We start from the raw sequence: 21,082 nt of genomic DNA on the forward strand, positions 1-21,082 counted from the left end.
AAATGCCATGAATATGAGAGTAAAGCTTATTTTCTCTTAGAAGATTAAACAGTGATGGTGAATACTGGATTGTCTTATATAAAAATATCTTGTCATTAATGACAGCTGTCAAAGGAATAAATGTTGCTGTTAATTCAAAAGGCCTAGCATAGCAGATGGAGTCAACTGAGTAAAATTGTCAATAGTATTTCAAAGTTTTGCACAATCTCTCATTTTTTAAACTTCTAAGCTACATACATACATTTCTGAAACTGTTGGGTGTTTTGGTTTGTTTTCTGGTGACCATAATAATAGAAATTGTTAGTATGAATCTTTTAACCTAAGAATCAGTTGTGCAAAGAGAACTTGACACACATTTCTGGGAGCAACTGCTCAACTACCAGAAGTGCTTTTGCTTTTCTTCCTGGCTAAATCCCAAATATTCTAAGCATATGGAACAATTTAGCAGAAAATACATAATTATCAAACAGATCTGTCTTTGCCACCTTGAACATTATTTCTTGTGGCAGGGTAAGTGAAACCTCATGTTTAATTTTTATTTCATTTGATCTTCTGCTGCAATGGCAGAAGATTACAAAAAAAATAGGACAGATGGCAGCATTAAAATATGAGTTGATTTGTGCTTACCCTAATATGAATTTAATATACTTGATAAAGGCATGGAACAAACTTCTAACTGAAATTTTGAAGCAAAGAAACCAAAGTGCATTTATCTTGGTAAGAACCTGAACAACCTATGTGATTGTAAAAACAAGTTTAATATCATGCAGGTGTTCACAAGCAAATGTATGCACATTATTGCTTTCATTATAAATAAAGCTGCCATCAAATTTTGGCTCTGAGCTTGTTTCTGTTTTTCTTTTATATATGGAGGCCAAAATCAGTGAATGCTAATTCTCCAGTGCAGTGTCCATTTTGTATGCAGATAACCTTAGCTGTGTTGTAGCCTTATCTATGAAAAACACTTACAGCATAAGAAGTGTGCTGTCAAAATTAATTGTGTGGTCCTTGTTATAGATGACTTCTGATTTCTCTGAATTAACTTCATATAAAGTCCTTTGAAAACTGAATTTTCTGTACTGGGTTATGCATTTCCCATTCATCATCCATTCCAGAAGAGTGGAATGACCTTTTCAGCAGGGACTACGTCGGGGACTGATCTTGTCCTTTGTGGTCAGTGCTCCAGCTGGTTGTCTGCTTCCTGGTTTTAACTTTCAGGCTTTGGAAACATTTTTAATCTTTGCTGTATGGTAGAAAATTTTAAATAGGAAGAGTAGGTCTTACCTGTACCTCCACTTTCACTGCAGTGGAAGAAAGTAGTGGGAACCACTCATAGCAGAGCTGGAAATGAAACCTGGGTTTATAGCATGTCCTGATGCTGTAAAAAAGGGCTGTGTCATTTTCTCCAGACATATAAAAGAATCAGTGTCTGTCATCTGTCAGAAGAACCTGGATTTATGCCACAGGAAGGAGAATCAGAACACCTGTGGCATTCTTTCCCATCCAGAGAGAGATATGGCAGCTATATGCAGTGGGACTTTAGGAACCTGATGTATGGTATTTAGATTGTGACATTTCCAAATAGTATATTTGGTAGAGGATCCCAAACTTCATGTATTGTGTCTTTTACATGAATCTGGCCTTCTGGAGTTGAATTGTACAGTCCTCTGGCCTATGGCCATATCAATCTGTATTACAATTGTCCCTTTTCAAATGGCATTTCCTATTATGTAACTGCTTTCAGAAGTCTGGGAGCCAGACAATAGCTGTTCACCTACTAAAATTATAGAATGGTTTGGGTTGGCAGGGTCCTCCCAAGGTCATCTAGTCCAATCCTGCTGCAGTGAGCAGGGACATCCTCCATTAGATCAGGTTGCCAAGAATCCCATTGAGTCTGACCTTGAATGTATATCACTATATGAGGGCTGGGTGTCAAGAAGGAAGGGACAGTCTCCTCTCACTTGGTAAAAATGTGCACTGGAGTTTCAAAGGTTTTTGTTAGCAAAATAAGCCTTGATAGAGCTTCAGAAGAAAAAAAAAGGAAAAGGTGGGACTAAGTGTTTTTCAGCTTTAGCATGATATTTACTGTGGGGATGTCATCCTTTTTTCAAGTCTTAAATTCTTGCAGCATTTACTGACTGAAAATGTTGCTTTGTCTCCTTTAAGAAATTGCACCTTCCAGTTTAGGTTTTTAATGTCATTTTAAGTGAAGGCAGAGTATGATTTATAAAGCACTTTGAGAGGAAATGGTAGTTACTCATGTACAGCCTTCTAAATGCCAAAGCTTCTTGAGAGACAAGAATGTATGGAATTCCCAAACAATAAGGAAATGTGTGTGAAATGAGAGTCAGCTAAATGGGTTGTTCTTTCTGTGTATCTAGCAAAGCAGTATTTTCTGTAAAACTGGGGTACAAAGTTATGTGGAAACAGATAGAATTACCTTTTAAATTGTGGTATTTAAATTGTGGTAGAATTGTCAACTCCAGAGAGAGAAGATACTGCAACAACACATCATGGGTATCTTACCAGCTCCATGGCCAAGTAGTGTCAACCCAAGAAGGTCCTGTATGTGATTCTCACGGGGAGGTCTCTTTCTAAATAATTTGAAGAGAGACAAAAGGCCACCCACAATACAAGCAGAAAACAAACAAAATCTCCCAAGCCCTCAAAACCCCCAACACCTCCCCAGCTGAAAAAATTCTGCAAGTCCACGCAAGTCACATAGTTCATCTAAAGCGTGAAATTGCAACAACAATCTGAAATCCTGCATTAGAAGTCTGAGATACTATCACTCATCTTTTGTCTTCCTGTGATTGCCCTCCAGGGCAGTCTTCTCAAGGCAGAAGCTTTCTTTATGTATATCAGTGGGTGACTTTAGTGTTCATGCTTAATGATTACTGATGAGTAATATGAGATCTTCATATCTGAGGCAGTTTATTGACAATACAATGGAAGTATAAAAAAAAAAGACTCAAAATTTTTTATGTGGTTTTTTGGTTTACTGAAAAGCTTGTGCTATGAAAGGGGTGTTTCATTTCTGTGGTTAGAATTATTGCAAGTAGATCCTTAAGTGATTATTTAAATAATAACTAGAACTCTAGATTAAATTCTAAATCTTAAAAGCACATATTAAAATACGTTTAAGGCTAAATACCTGGTCTCTACCTGGTAGATTTGCCTGGTAACACACTAGTCAAATTAGCCTCTTTAGTGTTGGACTTCATACACTTCTTGCTCAATTGAGTGGTTATTTTTCTGAAAGACTAGTAAATGAGTTATTCAGTAGCAAGGATGTGTTATTACTCAGTGTATCTAAGATATTTTTTAATATTTATGCACTTTTGCTGCCTTGAAACACTGCCATGACTGAAACCACAGGAAAGCTGGCTGTCACATTTTGGAAACTGTTGCAGTTAAAACATAATTCTTTTAGGATATTTAGCCATTGAGGCTTGTGATACATCTCCAAAATAGTAGTGGAAACCCAGAGTCTGGCTCAGGAATTTGCTATTCATTTAGCCCATCACAAATAAACTCATTAGGTAAGATCTAATTCCTGTCCTGGTTACCTGCCGTTACCTATTCAGTGTTCTGTAAGAGAGCAAGGTTAAGGTTCATTTCTTATAAGAGGCTTTCTGCTGGCATAAAATAATACCTGGGAGAACTGCAGCTTTTTAGTAGAGGCTTTCCCGTATTTCAGGTGCTAGAAACAAGGGGTTTATAGTTTTCTTCCTCCCATTTAGTATCTACCCATGTAGTTACACACTTAGCTGAACAATGGCTTGTCAGTACAACAACCTATTAAAATATATTTCATAGTTTTATTATAAATTACTTTTATGATTGAAATTGTGATTCAATAAACACATAACTTCACATGCTATAAAATGCAGATAAGGTACTGACATATTATTTCACCATCTGTAACTTTAAGACATTTTAAAAGATTGCTGATAAGCATTTCTGTAGAGATGCCATACAATTATTTAAATGAAAAAAAAAAGACAGATTTAAACATAAATCTTTTTCTGTAGAAGATACGTATTCAAATACATGCTGCATTTAAACATAACATAAGGTACATAGTCAAATACATACTGCATTCAAACATAACAGACAAAAATGAGCCTAAAGTAAAGGTAATTAACATGTTAGGTTACAGCCTTCCAGGACAAGGTGCTTTATCAACAGAATGCATTCAAAAAGTTTTCAAAGTTTTTAGAAGATTTTTCCTGCTTTTGTTTGGTTTTGTTGGTAAATTTTTTCAAGCATAATTTTTTTTTTTCTTTCTTTTATCAGTAGAACAGTAAACTCACTTACTGTCTCATAAACAGTCTTGTGATCCAGAAATATAATTTCTGGGAAATTTTTGGCTCCTTTTGAGTCTTGGCCAGTGAAATCTGATTGAAGTTTGTGAAAAGAAAAGGAAAAAAAAAAAAAGATGATACTCCTGCCAAATTTTTGTCCATCTTATGATTTATAACTCTGAACACTGGAAATGTGTCCTTGCCATAGACCTGGAAACCAAGTATCACTGGTCTGAGCTCACAGAAATGTCAGTTTTCAAAGGGCAAGCAACAGACTTCCTTGTGCCAAAAATAGCTTTTGTGCTAAATTATTGAAGTATTATTAAAGTATTTGATTGCAGATAAACGGAAAATAATGTTTTGCACTTGAGACCTTTTTTTGTATAGTGGGAGAATCCCATGGTCATTTTAAAATTAGATGACTTTTGTTGGTAAATCTGAAAGATCACACAATCACAAAACCATGGCATTTGGCACTGAGAAATATATTAGGTACTGGTTTTATTCTTCATGTTTATTTGTTATATATTGATTGCAGTGAAGAGAGTATTTTAGACTCTTGAAGCAGTTCAGGTAATGTGTACCACTTCTGTGCTTTTATGTTGTTGAGTGTAAAATATGCATGAAGACATGTCTGAAGTGTAAGTACAGCAGGCCCTTGGGAAGTTCTAGAGCTGTACCTTGAATAATTTCACTCCAATGCTGGCAAAATATTTACTGGTTTATTTTTGTTGTTCTCATCCATGGCCTGTGAAACGTTCAAGGATGATTCTTAATAGAACCTTTATATTGGAAGTTCTTTATCTTGATTATACCAAAAGCATAAGCAGATCTCTCTAGTGTAGCAAACAAATACAGTTTTCTTGTAGCAGTTGCTTTGGTGGCAACCCTTAAAGGTTACTGATAGTTCCTATTGAAACTTTTTATAGTAAGGCACTTTTAATCATCAGAGCCATCAACTTTCAGAGATAAAAATTTTCTTTTTCTGTGTAGCTTAAGTATTTTGGTGCAAATCCTACATTTTTTCTTCCTTGAAGAAAATGTCTTGTGTACTTGAACATCCTCACAGCTAGACTTGTGCTTTGTCTGATTGTACAGCTGATGAGCTTGCATTTTTGTGGTTTTAATTTGTGTTAAAATAAAAAAGTACTGGATGGCTGGAAATTGAGGAGTGCACATGCGCAGAACTTGCATCATGTTCAGTGCAGATCTGTGGAGCCATAGGGGTCTGATTTGAGTTACTGGTGCAAAATCTGCAGTGCAAACAAGACATGCCTGAAAATTCTTTATTTCTAGAGATTTCTACACATTGTAGGTGATTCATATCTGCACAGCAATTAATCGACTTTCAGACGTCAAGAAAATTCCCAGAACCTGACCATTTTTTACCCTTGTTCTCTTTATTTTTTTAATTAGTAGAAATATTTTTTCAGGTTACCCCTCCCTCCCCTCTCTTTCTTGTTAAAGCTTATTCTGATAAAAGTGTTATTCCCCCTCAGTCTCTTTTCTTCATTCACCAGCCATAATCTACTAACATTTTGAAGGAAGTCATGGTGGTATGGTTTGTCATAGCTGCTTCACGGTTTTTTCTCTCTTGAACCATGAATAGTTTGAGGCCAAATGAAAAAAAATCTGTCTCTCATGGCCCACAGATCTGTTCAATTGCTTTTCCTAAGTGGACATGTCCACTTAACTAGTCTTGTAAATTGTTTTCTGCATATATTGCTCTTGTGTCTGAATAGTAGATTTATTTGCATTTTTATTAAAGTATTTGGTGTTTTGATAGTAATGTAAAATGCATGTTGTTATCCATCCATCCATCCATCCATCCATCCATCCATCCATCCATCCATCCACAATTCACTCTAATTTACAAGCTGTATTGTGAATTGTAATATCTCTTGCAAGGAGGACTGCCCTGAAATTGTTTCCTCCTCAGACATGTAAGAAAGAAAAAGGCTGATGCACATCCCCACTTTCAGATTTAATTGTTAATATGATGGTGGAATAATTTGAGACCAAGATATTTGAATTAGAAAGTGACAGTATGGAACTCTTCAATATTAAAAACTTGACAGTATGAAAAATAAAAATGTCTACCATACATTGCCTTGTTTTTTATTGTTTTTATTTCACTATAAATACTTGCTCAGCTTTTAATAGGATATAAATAACCAATTTAGAGCTATCATGAAAATGATGCAGAATTCATAAATGAAGGAATAGGAATTGCAAAATGTAAGATACAATGAAAACTTCTTTCCCCACATGTGTTTACTTGTACATGCAGTCTACACAGAAGTCTGTCTTACCTCTTTCTGTAACACAACTAGAACTTTAGGGATGGTTATGATAATTCTGAATTGTATTTATTTTAGAGTCATAAAATGATTTGTTTTGGAAGGGACCTTGAAGACCATCTATGCCATGAGCAGGGATACCTTCTAGTGGATCAAGCCCCATCCAGCCTAGCCTTGAACACTTAGAGGGATGGGACATCTGACTCTCTAAACAGACTGTTCCAATGCCTCCTCACCCTCTCGGTAAAGAATTTCTTCCTAATATCTAATCTAAATCTACCCTCCTTCAGTTTGAAACCATTACCCCTCATCCTATCACTGCACTCTCTGACAGAGTCCCTCTCCTGTAGACCCCCTTTCAGTGCTGGAACACTGCTTATAACACTGTGGAGCCTTGTCATCTTCTTGTAGGAGAGGTGCTCCAGATCCTTGATCATCTTCATGGCCTTTCTCTGGACCTTCTCAAACAGGTTGTGTTGGGGGGTCCAGAACTGGACACAACACTCCTGATGGGGTCTCAGAAGAGCTGAGTAGATGGAGATAGTCACCTCCTTCAACCTGCTTATCCCACTTCTCTTGACATAGCACAGGATGCTATTGGCTGTTGCTTTGGGACCGCAAGTGCAAATTACCAGCTCACACTCAGTTTTTCATCCACCAGTACCCCCAAGTGCAGGGCTGCTCTCACTCACATGTATTGATACAAAGGATTTCCCTGACCCAAGTGTAGGATCTTGCACTTGGCTTATCTTTCAAAAACAAAATAAAACAAAAAAACAACCCACAAACCCCCCACAACATGAAACATTGCTTTTATTTTTTTTCTTTGTGTTACTTAACGTTCATAAACATTTTCCATTTATAGTCACAGAGATAGCAGGTGCAAAATGTTTCATGTAATCTTAACTAATGGACATAGCTAAGGGTGCATATAGATAGATGAAAATACTTAAATTTCTCCCACTTAGAATTGATCTTTTCCCCCTATAAACAGTTTTGCATATGTTAATGATTTGGGCAGGAGTTAAAGTTAATTCTGTTTTCTCAGTATTGCCCTACTTGTTTTGGCTGGTGAACTTTGTGTTGGAGGTTAGGATTTGTTGTTGCTGAAGCAAGTAGGACCACCCCCCACGTGAGAACTGTTGTTTTTAAAAATAATCTAGGACAGAGTAGTTGAATTTACAATTCTACTGCAAAGGTTATGGTACAATCTAAATCAGCTCAGAGTGCAAACTTTGACCTGTTTGGCCAAATTGTGGGAATTGTGCCAAAATCTGGTATAAAGCAGTTTTGGGAAACTCTTTAAGATTAAATTCCAGGACTTTGGGACTGATGTGCTAGCAATATGCATGTGATATTAGGCAATTGTTACTTCAATACACTTTTAGGCTTGAACAGATCATTCACCTGAAAACAAAAATTATCTCCAGCCTGGTTTAAGTAATTTGTTGCACCTCAATATGATTTGAAATGACCCAGTTAAAATTTGACCTCTTGATATTCCTTTCTCTATACCTCTCTGCAGTGAGCTACCCTTGCTCCTCAAAATCTTTTTGCTGTGCTTTTTCTTTCCAGGAGGAAAGGCAGAAAAGATAAAAGGGTTTAACTGCAAAGTATTTTGGTATGGGTTTCATGAAGCTTTTCAGTTTGTATTCAGCACTCTCATAGCATGTGGCTGGTTTAGGCAAATTTTGAAATGGAAAGTCTGCTTAATCATACATTTCTTCTCCTTTAATATTAAGAAGGAACATCTGATGTGGGAATGTCCATGTTTCAGTAGAGAAATGGTCATTGATTTAAGTATATGGTGTAGTAGTGGCCCTGTTGGAGTTAGCTAATGGTTGGACTTGATGATCTTAAAGGTCGTTTTCAACCACAATGATCCTGTGATTTTAGAGATTGAGCTGGGTAAAATAGTGGAGATGGGACTTCAAAGCAGCTGGCTGCCAAGGGAGGCTATTGTGGCAAAGCTTCTCACTGAGAACAGGAGTGACAGCCTGGAGGAAGAGGACAGCAGTTGCTCTGTGTTGCAGCTGTGGGGAGGATATCTTTGAGTTAATACACTTAGTATAAAATATCACTTAATCTAGTTGAAAAGTGAGTGAATAGGAGTTCTTCAGGTTTCTTGACCAAAGCTCTGATCATCTGAAAGAGAAAAGTTTTCAGCAGGTTGAAAAATTAGAATTTAGGGTGAATATGTCATTCTTATGGGAGAAATCATTGATGCTTTACAGAAGTGCAGTTGCTTTTCTGAATTTCCCTTGCTTTGTAGCTTAGAAATTTTGGGATTGGAGTGATGGTGGTGTTTAGTTTTATGGCAAAAACTTAAAGTACAATTACTCAAGTAATTCTAAGTTTTTCAGATGCTACAGTCTCCACTCAGACTAATTTCAGATTTGGAAAATTATTTTTTTTCAGAGCTATGTGGAAAGTTGGTAAATTCTGAATTGTGGACAGTCTTTGAGTATCTAGTTTCACTTGACAGAATCTTATTTATTAAACACAATGCAGGGATGGGAAGTAGTTCGTCTTTCAGATACTTTGTAGCAGTTTGATCTGATTCTTCATTCCTTATTCATTGAGTAATTTCTTTTTTTTCTTTCAGTTGATTGTACGTATAAACTGAATAATGACAGTTCATGGTTATAGTATTTTATCTGAAATTGGAAAGTTTGCTTAACTGTTTAAATGATTAAAATTTAACTATGGCAGAAAAAAAAAAAAGCATTTTTTGTATGAGGTTTGCTTACTTCAATGTGTAATATGCTTTTAGGGTTCCTGTTTCTTTCTTTCCTTTCTCTCAAGGGAACTTTAGATCTAGAGCAGGCTTATATCTGAGATACCATAGTCAGATGTCAGAAATCAGATATGACATGTGTGTTGCTACACATTAAATCAGAGCTGTTATCAGGTTATTGGAGGTTGTCGAATGGGGAAAATGTCCTTTATTTAAAAGACATTTTTTTGGTTAGCGTATTTATAACAAGAAGAGTGACAAACTGAAAGTTAACCTTACTGTAAAGAGAGGAGGGGGGAAATGGAATAAAATAATGAGGTTTGATTTGATTTGATTTCAATAATCTGTTGTGAAAGTGTTATAGTTTAGAAAGGAGATGGATGACAAATTTGGTAGTTTCTTCTAAAGGTAAGGAAAAAGCTTGACAGTGGAACAGGTAGGCCGACTTCATAAACATTCATTTTTTCCTCATACAAAACAGCGCATCATCACATAAATTTTAGTGAGCCTTTCAAAGATCACTTAATATTTTTCTTTCTTTTTGTTTTCCCAGTTGCATTAAAATCTTCTAACTCTACAAGACCAGAAAGAAATGGCATTCAGGAAAACTGTAGAACAGCAAAATGTGGAGAAGGCATGCAGATCCTGGAAGGAGAACTCTTACTGCAGGTTTGTTTTTCAGTGGATGTATTATACAACAATTTACTTTTTTAACAATAATAGTTAATAATTAAAAAATTGTGTTACATTTAACAATAATTCATCAATGAGATTGAAAAAGGAAGATTCCTTATTGTCAGGATCTTTCATCCTTTTCTTGAGGTTAATATTATGCAGCTCTTGAACTTCTCTGGGGGTGGTGGTGGCTTTAGAGAGCATGTTAGACTACAGACTCTACTTCACTCTGACTCATTTCTTAAGAGCTAGTTTCTTCCCATCTATTTGCATCTATTGTTAATGCAGATAATAATATATTCTTCACAATGGTCGTATAGTTTAGTCATCTACTGTAAATTTGGTGACTAATTGTCTAAAATCCCCCAGTTCCTCATAAATAACCTCAGGTTTACTGGGTTATTATAAGAAGTGCAAGTCAAATGGCAATTTCTAAGAAATTTTTAATAGACCTTAATTCTCACCAGTAATAAGTTCGTTGTAACTGCTTTTGTATTAGGAGTATTGAGAGTATTTTTGTAGAAGTACAAATACTATCTCCAGTGCTTCAGAATAATAAAGTCATTGAGGGACCTGATTTTGCCTTTTAAGACAATTTGTTTTAGGATTGCAATTTGCCAAAATCTCCATTTGAATCAGTCACCCATATATTGATACCAGCATGTTTTAAGGAACTTCCCATACTTTGTTTCATTAGATTTTTGGACAAACAGCTTGCATTTTACAGAGTTTTTGGCTTACAGAAATCAGATGATTCCTGCATTAACAATCTGGTTTCAAGATGAACTACGTACCAGAGCCACTGTAAACTGTGATTGAATTCCAGGTACAGGAGCTTTACTTAGCTTTGTGTGAAACAGAGCAAAAGAACCAGTTTTAACATGTGGGCCAGAATTAGATCCTGTGCAGCTTGCAGACTTTTTATGCCAACTACTTGAGGTGAAATGCCCTGCAGAATAGGTCAGTGGAGGACAAAGCTCCTGTCGTTGAGGCATTCTGCTCCTTTGGAATTGCTTTTAACATCAGACCCAAGAATTCTATGTAACTACTCGAGATTCCTTGAATTGGCTATGCTATTTAATTTCAAATTATTATAATGTTTGTTGTGTTATCTTTGTAACTCTTACTATATTCAGGTAAAGCTTATGAAACATATATAAGGAATTTTTATAGAGCTCACAACTGTTTATGAAAAGAAGTAAAAAAATGTCTGCACATTAAATAGGAATGGTTCACAGCATTTAAAGACCAATCATTTAATCAGATACTTGACTTAATTAGGCTGTATTAATAAAAGAACAAGAAATAGTAAAACCATATTTCTGCTGAATATCGAAGAGCAGTTATGGTGGTTACCATAGTGTGAGGCTGTGGGAGTTAATTTTTGTGGAAGAGTGATACTAGTGTACAACAAAACTGTATGATTATGCTGGTTTGGTAGGATATAGGATATCCTTCACATACTTTATGTTCTGTGTGGTAAAATAATTTTGCATAATAAAGCATTCTAAAAATGTGTTTTGAGTATGCTGGCCAAATTTCACTTTGAATGCAGCTGAGGAAATTAAGTGGCACAATATACTTAATCCAGTCCCTTGAGACAGCCTTTTATGAAATCTGGACTGAAATCCATAGAATTAAATCAGCACCTTTCAGATGAGCTGCCAAGTCCCAAACATACTGTTTGCTATCACGACAATTGCCATGAACCCTATTGATTGGGAGCTCAGATAAATGCCCTTCGCGTGACTTTGAGTAAGGAGCCACTTAGTCTGCTGCTTCATGAAGGGGGAAATCTCTTCATAAACATTGTTTACTTGCAACAGCCCACTTCTGCAGAGGTTTTCTATTTTAAGTAAGCTATAAAATGTTTTCTTGGGCTATATAGAGGATCTTGATCACTTGATTTCCTGTCCAGTTAGGCCTGTCTGTGCTATGAATAGAACACGCTTTGGGAATGGTTTTGTGACATGGTTCCTGTTTGGGCAGCTGGGTCTACCAAAGACTTGAGCCACACAGGCATGGTGAGCTGTGGTTGATAAAAGATAAACTTACAGTTTTTCGTGCTGCTGCACCTCATCTCCCTACAATCAAGATTTAATTAAAAGTCGTCAACAGGATTTGGCCTCTTTCCTGAATTTTCAATGTTTTTATACTGCAGAGAGATTCCATGAAGAATTCTTCTGTTTGTGCTGTTAGAAAACAGTATGGTTTTGCATGTTTCACATTTTATTGGGAGACCAGGATATAGGTAGACTTACAGCCTGAATAGTTACCTGGAACTTTGTCTCTGAAGCTGACAGATGGGTGTGTTTCCTCCCCAGGCATTAAATGGTTTTGTATTAGTTGTCACGGCCGATGCTCTGGTTTTTTATGTCTCTTCTACTATCCAAGACTACTTGGGTTTCCAACAAGTAAGTTTATTTTTTCCTCTATTTCTTTAACAGAGGTTTTGCTTAATTTCAGAGGTCATCAGTGTTCATATTTAGGGCCTGATAGTTTGTATATATCTGTATAGCAGATAAAAATCTCTTAGGTACTTTGGGCTGGAGTGCTTTGAAACCATGTTTCTTTTCTGTCAGCTTGCATAGCTGAAATGGGACCTCAGGCCAAGCACAACAGGAATATAATTTCCAAAGTTGAGTTAGGCAAGATAAAATATTTTCACACTTAATTAGTCTTTACTGGAACAACTGTTTGAAATTTATACTGTGGTGTTACCCAGTTTATGATGCTGAGTGAGACATAATTCAATGGGAAGGTAATTATTTTAATAGAAACCTTTCATACAAAATTAACTCCATATGTCTTGAGGTTTTATGTATCAACTGAATTGTTGTATTATTTTTAGAATTTTAGTGTTCTCTCACTCGTATTTACTTATTTCAAAAGAAGCATTTATTTACAGGTCACAGGGCAGATCACATATGGATAACTTCCTTGGGCTTGCAAGCTAGGTACCAAAGTAGTAAAATGATAGAATCACAGAATTGTCAGGGCTGGAAGGGACCTCAAGGATCATCCAGTTCCAACCCCCTGCCATGGGCAGGGACACCTCACACTACATCAGGCTGGCCAGAGCCTCATCCAGCCTGGCCTTAAACACCTCCGGGGATGGGGCCTCAACCACCTCCCTGGGCAACCTGTTCAGTGTCTCACCATGGTCTTGGTGAAGAACTTCCTAACATTCAATCTGAATCTACCCACTTCTGGTTTTGCTCCATTCCCCCTAGTCCTATCACTACCAGACATCCTAAAAAGTCCCTCCCCCGCTTTGTTGTAGGTCCCCTTGAGGTACTGGAAGTTCACAATAAGCCTTCTCCTCTCCAGACTGAACAGCCCCAACTCTCTCAGTCTTTCCTCACAGGAGAGGTGCTCCAGCCCTCTGATCATCCTTGTAGCCCTTCTTTGGACATGCTCCAGCATCTCCATATCTTTCCTGTAATAGGGGCTCCAGTAAAGACAAGACCTAGTGAGCATATGACTTTCCTTAGAGAATTCCTGGGATTAGTTTATATTAAGATAATAGAAACTTAGTTATGGTTAGCAATTTGCATCTTTAGGTACTTGGATGTTAATAGATTCAGTTGCTGCCTCAGGGAGAAACTCTGCTTGCACTGCAGTTTTGGCTAACTGATAATAGATGGAGGAATGTTTGTGTAAAAGAAAATATTCCAAACAAAACGTTATTATTCCTGGGGTTACAGATTCTTTCAGTGTTGGGGAATGAATCAAAAAGCTTGGAAAACAAATTGGGCATAAAATTTGTGTAAATAATGCCAATAAATCAAGTCCAAACTATAGAAGTGAAGTCTTAAAGTTACAGAAATTAACATTTCTGGCAATTTATTCTGGAAAATACTAATTCTTTTATGAAATTAATCAAAGAAAAAATTCAGCTAGGCCTCTGCTTTTGCCAGCTCATCTTTATTTCTTTAGATCTATGTTTTATTTTAAATGCTTTCTGTTTATATAATGGTTGGGGGGTTGATCCATGCAGAAAACAGGCAATTTAACTCCTTTCATTTGACAAAGCTTTTCTTGAATATATTGGGTGGATTTTTCTCCCTTAATTTCATTCATCCACAGATCCTAGATGTTGTGGCTTTGTCATTTAGATCACATTCCTGGCCATGTAATAAGTGGTGATATGAGAATTTAATAAAGATTTTAACAAATCCTTATGGAGTGGAAAAACTGCCAGGCAAACAAAACCAATGTTCATAATCTATTTGGGTTAGTTTCAGAAGTTGTTTGGTTCAGGATGTCATGTTTCTGTAGCACCTACAGTGTCTGAGATCCAAGTACCAGCTGGCAAGTACTTTATTTACCAGTATGTAAAACTAAATGATTTCAACAAAACTTGTGCATAACAATTCCCAGGCTTGCTTAGATAAAAACAGGTAGAGAAATACTTGATTATTAGTTGTCATATTTACAGTCATGAGTGTGCTGCTAAAACTTTGCCATGTGCATGTAAATGTATGATTTGCTATATCCATAGCAGTGTTGTCAGTTAGACAACTTTCATCATACTGTCATGTAAGTTTCTTATTATCTTTCTCTCTCATCTTTTTCCTTTTTTTCACATAGTCTGATATTATACACCAGAGTGTGTTTGAATTGATTCACACAGAAGACAGACCTGAGTTTCAACGACAGCTGCATTGGGCATTAAACCCTGCCCAGTCTGCAGATTCTGGACCAAGTGTACAAGGTATGAATGCAGCCATCTTACTGTGTTTGCCTATTTGATTGTTTGTAGTTTTTTTTTGTTTTGTTTTGGTTTTAAATTTATGTGTTTAGATTTTTTTATATGAACAAAGCAAGAAATAACATCTTTTAAACTTACTTGAATTGTATGGATATGTTTAGCCAACAGTGAGGATTAATATTTTATTGCACTTTAAATATGTTATGCACTGCTGTTCATAACTAATGCTAATTATGCTTTACATTGGAAGACTTTAATTGTGAGCATGTCTGATCAGTAATGCTGTGGTAACAAGCGGGGCAGGTGATACTGCATGTCTGTGCTGCAAAGAGGGCAGTCAGAAGTGCACAGGTTTTTTGGGTGACATAGGAAGCTAGAAAGTTTGATTTTATTTTTTTTTTGTTTGTCTTCGCCCTCAGTTATACAACTTCTCTTTAATCACTTTGAATAAGAAAGTGATTTCCCTGGAGTAATGATCTCTCTTTTACATCTGCTACTCCTGGTTACATCACAGCACCAAATTTATTAGCTTAGGAAGGCCAGCAGACAGTTGGGTATAACAGCTTCTTTAAGCTCTTTAGGCTGGTAGATCCATTCCATGACTAAGAATGTGTTAGTTACATCCTAAATACGTGGAACAGAGCACTCCTGGTCATGAAAGAGTTTTGCTCTTCCATATCTGTCACTGCTCTATGCAGCACTTCTCTTGAGAATAAAAAGGGAAGAGGAATAAAAGAATATTGTGGCTGTTAGGGCATCAGGTTGTCATGTTCCTGACTGATGCATAAGTGACCTGCTATATTGACAAACAATGAAGGAGAAACACATTGATAAATACATTAGAACATTGATTTGTAGGTACAGATAGTTATATGTAATATGGGACGCATATGCCTGTCTCATAGTGACGACAGAACCATTGAAACAAGTGTAATACTCCACTTTGCACCACAGTATTTAAATATATAGGTAAAACTCTCCGTTACTCTTAAGTTACTTGATTACAGATTTATTTTTTTTAAACCAGAATAAGTCTATGTTATTTTTGACTACATCTACCAATCATAGATTAACTTGATTTAAAACTAACTATTTAATATTTAATATTTTAGAGTACGGAAATGCTATGATTTGATAAAAATATGAAGTGGCAAATGGCATTTACTCACAGCTCGATATATTTCAGTTTTTCATCTAGTGATCAACATTGTTCTGTCACTTATGGATCAATTTACACAGTCCACTTGAAAACATGCCACACAACTACTTAATACTGCAATTTGTCGTAGCAAACAATTGCTGTTCCTCAGAAACTCAGTTTTTATATGTGTTGGGTGTAGAGTATTTTATAGTGTGTAAGCAAGTGTAGATGAATTTACAAAAGGTTGTGTTTGAAAAGTGCAATGTCACGTTGACTTGGCATCAGATTTGACTGAATTGCAGGAAATGCTGAGCAGGATTACAAACAATTGTTTGTTTTGTACCTTGTGGTCCTAGCTTACTAAAAGCTGCTAATTGTTTTCGTGCCTCAAGTAGCATAAAACATTTGGAAGTTTAGGATTTTAAAACTGGGTTGGGATTTATAACAAAGGATGATTTCGTGGTCGTAAGGATCCCCTTCATTTTTGCTAATCTAATCCATTTACTTTTAAATGCAGTCAGCTAGCATTATGTAGATATTTATAGACATAAATAATTGCTCTCAGGCTGAAGCACAGATTCTAGACTGAGCCTGGGAACTAATTCTGCTTCAGTTAGCCAGGGTTGGTTGTTTCCCACTCAGTACTCTGGAATGCCCCTAGACCACTGGTTTCTTCAACTGTTAATATGCTTCCCAGACACTCCTCCCAGTCCTGTCATTTTTGCAGAGAAGTTTACAAAATTCTAATTTTTTCAATCCTAAATACTTGCCTCAGAGCCTTAAATATGGATTATCTTAGGAAGTTTGTTTTCTACACAACCATGCGTTGTCTTGAGCTTAAAAACAAGACTTAATGCACAGCAAGTTATGCACAGCACTCTGTGATATTGATGAAATCCAGTGTGGGCTGCATGAGGGATATAAGCATTCTAACCCCTATCCTCTGTAGTGCTAACCAGTAATTTTACTCCAGGCATTGCAGGCATTCTATAAGACTCTTTATCTTCTTGCAGTGAGTCACTTCTCTGAGATGTTGGCACTAAAACCTCCCTGCCTCCTGTCTGCCTGGGAAAGTGCAGTAATATTCCTTTCACAAATGTAGGAGGCTTGGGCTCAAAGCCCATTCTCTTGTGTTTTGAGTTCTATTCCCCTTCTTTTTGTGAGCTACAAACTGTGTGACTTCTTCCACCAAAGCCTTGTTGACTCTTGGGAACTGCCCATTTTACTAAGGAAATTGAGAGAAACTTGAGAGAACCCACGTAAGAGACCTGCATTCAAATCCCAGGTCTATATTTACCAAAAGAATAACACTGACTTGCTCTTGTGGAAAGAATGCCTACCAGTGCCAAGAAGGCCATCAAGAAGCCTTGCTTTTTGGATACTGGACTTCCACTCCTTAGGCACTTCTCAGCCAGAAGATTTATCTGAGTTGGAGGTCTTAATCAGAGCATTTCAAGGAAGCCGCTACTGATGATTAATGGTTTTCCTTACATCTGCTCCAAGAAGTTGCCCATACTTCCATTAATCTCCATGAAAAAATCAAGTAAACAAATACACCTGGGGCTTTGAAGGCACCCTAAACCACTCAGTGCTATCAGTGTATGGTCCTGCCTGGCCAGGAGTACTTCCAGTCAGCTCTTCTGACAGTAGCCATCAGTTGATACCAATTTTCTTTTGTCCTCATTAGCTGGCACCTTTCTCAGAAACTGGTCTTGTAGGAATAAAGTTATGAAAGTAGAAAAGGAATACAAATAATGGAATTACTTTGGAGAAATTAACAAGAAACTAAACAGGAAAAGTAGTTTGCTGGCTTCCTTGGTGATGGTACTTGTGAAACACAAAGGCTGATATATTCAGTGTATTGACCATTTTCAGGATTCCTCAAGTAATGTATATGCAGTTGTCATCAAGGATGTCAGAGTTGGAGTTTTTGAAAGATAAGATGGGATTTGAAAGCTGTTTCTTCAATGCCTTTTTGTTATATTCATTGCTTCTTTAGCAAACGTAACCCATTTCAGCACCTCTTGGAAAAGATTGCCTCAGAAGCATTGAAAATACTCACCAGCAATTAGGTAATTGAAAAAGATAATCTGCAGCAGTAGGAAGTAAGTTTGCTTTTGTCTCCTGAGAATCATCCATATGACAAGTGTGGGAATTTGTTTTTTCTAGTATCAAAAGTTAGGTCGTTACTATCATGGGCTACAAGTATCTGAGCTTCCATACCAGTGGGATCAGCTCGAAATGGTGGCTCTGGCCAATACACAGTCCTGCAGATGGCTGTAATTTCACATTGAGTGTTTTCATACACACTGTCAACTAGGGCTTTTTTTTTTTTCCTCTATAGCTTGAAGTTTATTCAGCAAAAAATGATCATGCATAGCAGTTCATTTAGGTTAAAAAATAAAAAAGGGATTTCTTGGTTATATCTGAAAAGCTGGATAACTCAGCATTCTTGGATTTATACGGCTTTAGGTTGCAAGGCCTCTTGGTGAACCATCAGTAATCTCATTTGACTCCAGTGCAGTCCCTTGAATTAATAGGAGATTAAATTGAACTGGCTTTTGTTCATGATTTGTTTTCCTTTGGGTTTGATTTGCAATTGTACAAACCACTTAGCCTATCTGTAAGGGGTTTTTTAGCTCTCCGAGACAAAATAATGTTCCAGAGAACATAATGTGGTGTGTGATTAAGTGATATGCTCTCCCTGACTTTATCCTCAAGTCTGGGAGGTCAGCATGGTGTCCTTCTTAGAATTTCTTCTTCTGTCTGTATATGGCAATCAGTTCTCTCAAAGTGCATTGTTTTTTAAATTGCAGATAATTTAAAGCTCTAAAATAGAATTTTACAGCTTTGTTTTCTGTGTGTATGAATTCCTAGGCTATGACCCATTTGTGGTTTTTTTTTACATATTGCAAACAAGATCACTTTGCTAAATTCACTCAGTAGGCATGCTCTGGTATCTCTGTATGTGTAGTCTTGTGCAGAACATATGTATTCTATCAGACCTTTACTGATTTACCTTCTGGTTTTACTTTATATCCCAAATGTTTAAGTCCGTTATCTGAATTGAGTGCACCCTCAGCAAGTTTGCTGATGACACCAAGCTGTGTGGTGCAGCAGACACGCTGGAGGGAAGGGATGCCATCCAGAGGGACCTTGACAGGCTGGAGAGGTGGGCACAAGCCAACCTCATGAGGTTCAACAAGACCAAGTGCAAGGTCCTGCATCTGCGTCGGGGCAATCCCAAGCACCAATCCAGGCTGGGCAGTGACTGGCTGGAGAGCAGCCCTGAGGAGAGGGACTTGGGGGTGCTGGTGGACGAGAAGCTCAACATGAGCTGTCAATGTGCACTTGCAGCTCAGAAAGCCAACCACAGCCTGGGCTGCATCAAGAGAAGTGTGGCCAGCAGGTCAAGGGAGGTGATTCTCCCCCTCTACTCAGCTCTGGTGAGACCCCACCTGGAGTACTGTGTCCAGTTCTGGAGCCCCTATTACAAGAGGGATATGGACATGCTGGAACATGTCCAGAGAAGGGCTAGCAGGATGATCAGAGGGCTGGAGCACCTCTCCTATGAGTACAGACTGAAAGAGTTGGCTGTTCAGTCTGGAGAAGAGAAGGCTCTGAGGTGACCTTATTGTGGCCTTTCAATATCTGAAGGGGGCCTACAAGAAAGCTGGGGAGGGACTTTTTAGGATATCAGATAGTGATAGGACTAGGGGGAATGGAATAAATCTGGAAGTGGGGAGATTCAGGCTGGAAGTGAGGAAGAAGTTCTTCACCAAGAGAGTGGTGAGAGCCTGGAATGGGTTGTCCAGGGAGGTGGTTGAGGCCCCATCCCTGGAGGTGTTTAAGGCCAGGCTGGATGATGCTCTGGCCAGCCTGATGTAGTGTGAGGTGTCCCTGCCCATGGCAGGGGGGTTGGCACTAGATGATCCTTGTGGTCCCTTCCAACCCTGACTGATTCTATGATTCTATGATTCTAATGCCACTTAGCATAAAATGCTTGACCTGAAGTGGCAGAAGAATATCATGTTGTTATCCTAGTTGTTAATCATGGGATTCAATCTTTTTTTTTTCCTGCCTTTTTTTTTTTGTCTTCTAAAAGCAAGCAGTAAAAATCACAAAACATAAGTGCTACAGGTTCCCCTGGAGAGGTAACTGGTGCTTTCTCCATCAGCACAGCCCAGAAATATTTTCACTGTTTAGTAGTGGGTTGTTGCATCCATTAGAGAAAGTACATTAATTTATTGTGGTGGGTCCCTAAAGATGCTTTTTTATTAATTGCTACAGCTTTCATCTGTATGGAAAGGATGGAAAGTAAGTTTCACAGATTCATAGCATGCCTTTTGCAGGTCCCGCCCTTGCAGAAATGTGGGTGTGCTCTTTGCTGGGGATCCAGAACATAAATTGTTGACAAACGTAATGAGTAAATTAAAAACCCATGCAAACAAAACACCAAACCCCACCATTTAAAAAATAAATTGCATTGTGGTTTTCCAATACTGTAGCCTGTAAAACACAATCTCATCACAAGAATGATGAGTATGGGTTCTGAGGACGTTTCCAGTTTACATTGTTCTTGCTCAGGTCATGACCTAATGCTTTGTTTATGAGACGGAAGATGATTTGTTATAGATAGCCTTCCATAGGTGTTCTTCTAAAAATAATCTTTATAAATAATCTTTTCCTGTAGGAGATAATGGCTTTTCACAGCCAGCAACCTATTATAACCCAGACCAACTTCCTCCAGAGAATTCTTCCTTTATGGAAAGGAATTTCATCTGCAGGTTGCGGTGCCTGCTAGATAATTCATCTGGGTTCCTGGTGAGTATGGAGTTATGTAAAAACTTACACATATGCTTGCAAGTTGGAAATCAGTATTATCTTTACAATATGGACAGCAACATAACTTCATTTGTTAAGTATCCATAGATAGCTGAGGTGCTCAAACTACTGTGTGTCAGTTAGTAACACTGAATGTGTCTGTCCCTTTCAGCCAGCTGCAAGTTCTTGCTTCTCATGGCTGTTTCCGCAGTGAAATACAAATAAACATCTGCTTTTGTAAAGTACTGTGTGTTTGTGGATATAAAACCATTATGAAGATTATTTTCTGATGGGTATCTTAAACAGAACCATACAGAACCATAGTTTTCCCTTACATGGGATAGTTTATGCTTGCTTGTCAGTCCTATGCTTGTTTGTCAGTCC

The 21,082-nt window shown here is 37.5% G+C and overlaps 1 protein-coding gene across 1 annotated transcript in view; it reads left to right on the forward strand.

Moving 5' to 3' along the window:
* AHR (aryl hydrocarbon receptor) overlaps positions 1-21,082 on the forward strand; it is a 55,208-nt gene that overhangs the window by 23,411 nt on the left and 10,715 nt on the right. The window contains exons 3-6 of the mRNA XM_054384938.1: positions 9,898-10,013; positions 12,344-12,433; positions 14,613-14,736; positions 20,568-20,698. Coding sequence (XP_054240913.1) covers positions 9,898-10,013; positions 12,344-12,433; positions 14,613-14,736; positions 20,568-20,698 — 461 coding nt within the window. The remainder of the gene's footprint in view (positions 1-9,897; positions 10,014-12,343; positions 12,434-14,612; positions 14,737-20,567; positions 20,699-21,082) is intronic.

This window comes from Indicator indicator, chromosome 11, assembly GCF_027791375.1.
Source record: "Indicator indicator isolate 239-I01 chromosome 11, UM_Iind_1.1, whole genome shotgun sequence".
Classification (NCBI taxonomy): Eukaryota; Metazoa; Chordata; class Aves; order Piciformes; family Indicatoridae; genus Indicator; species Indicator indicator.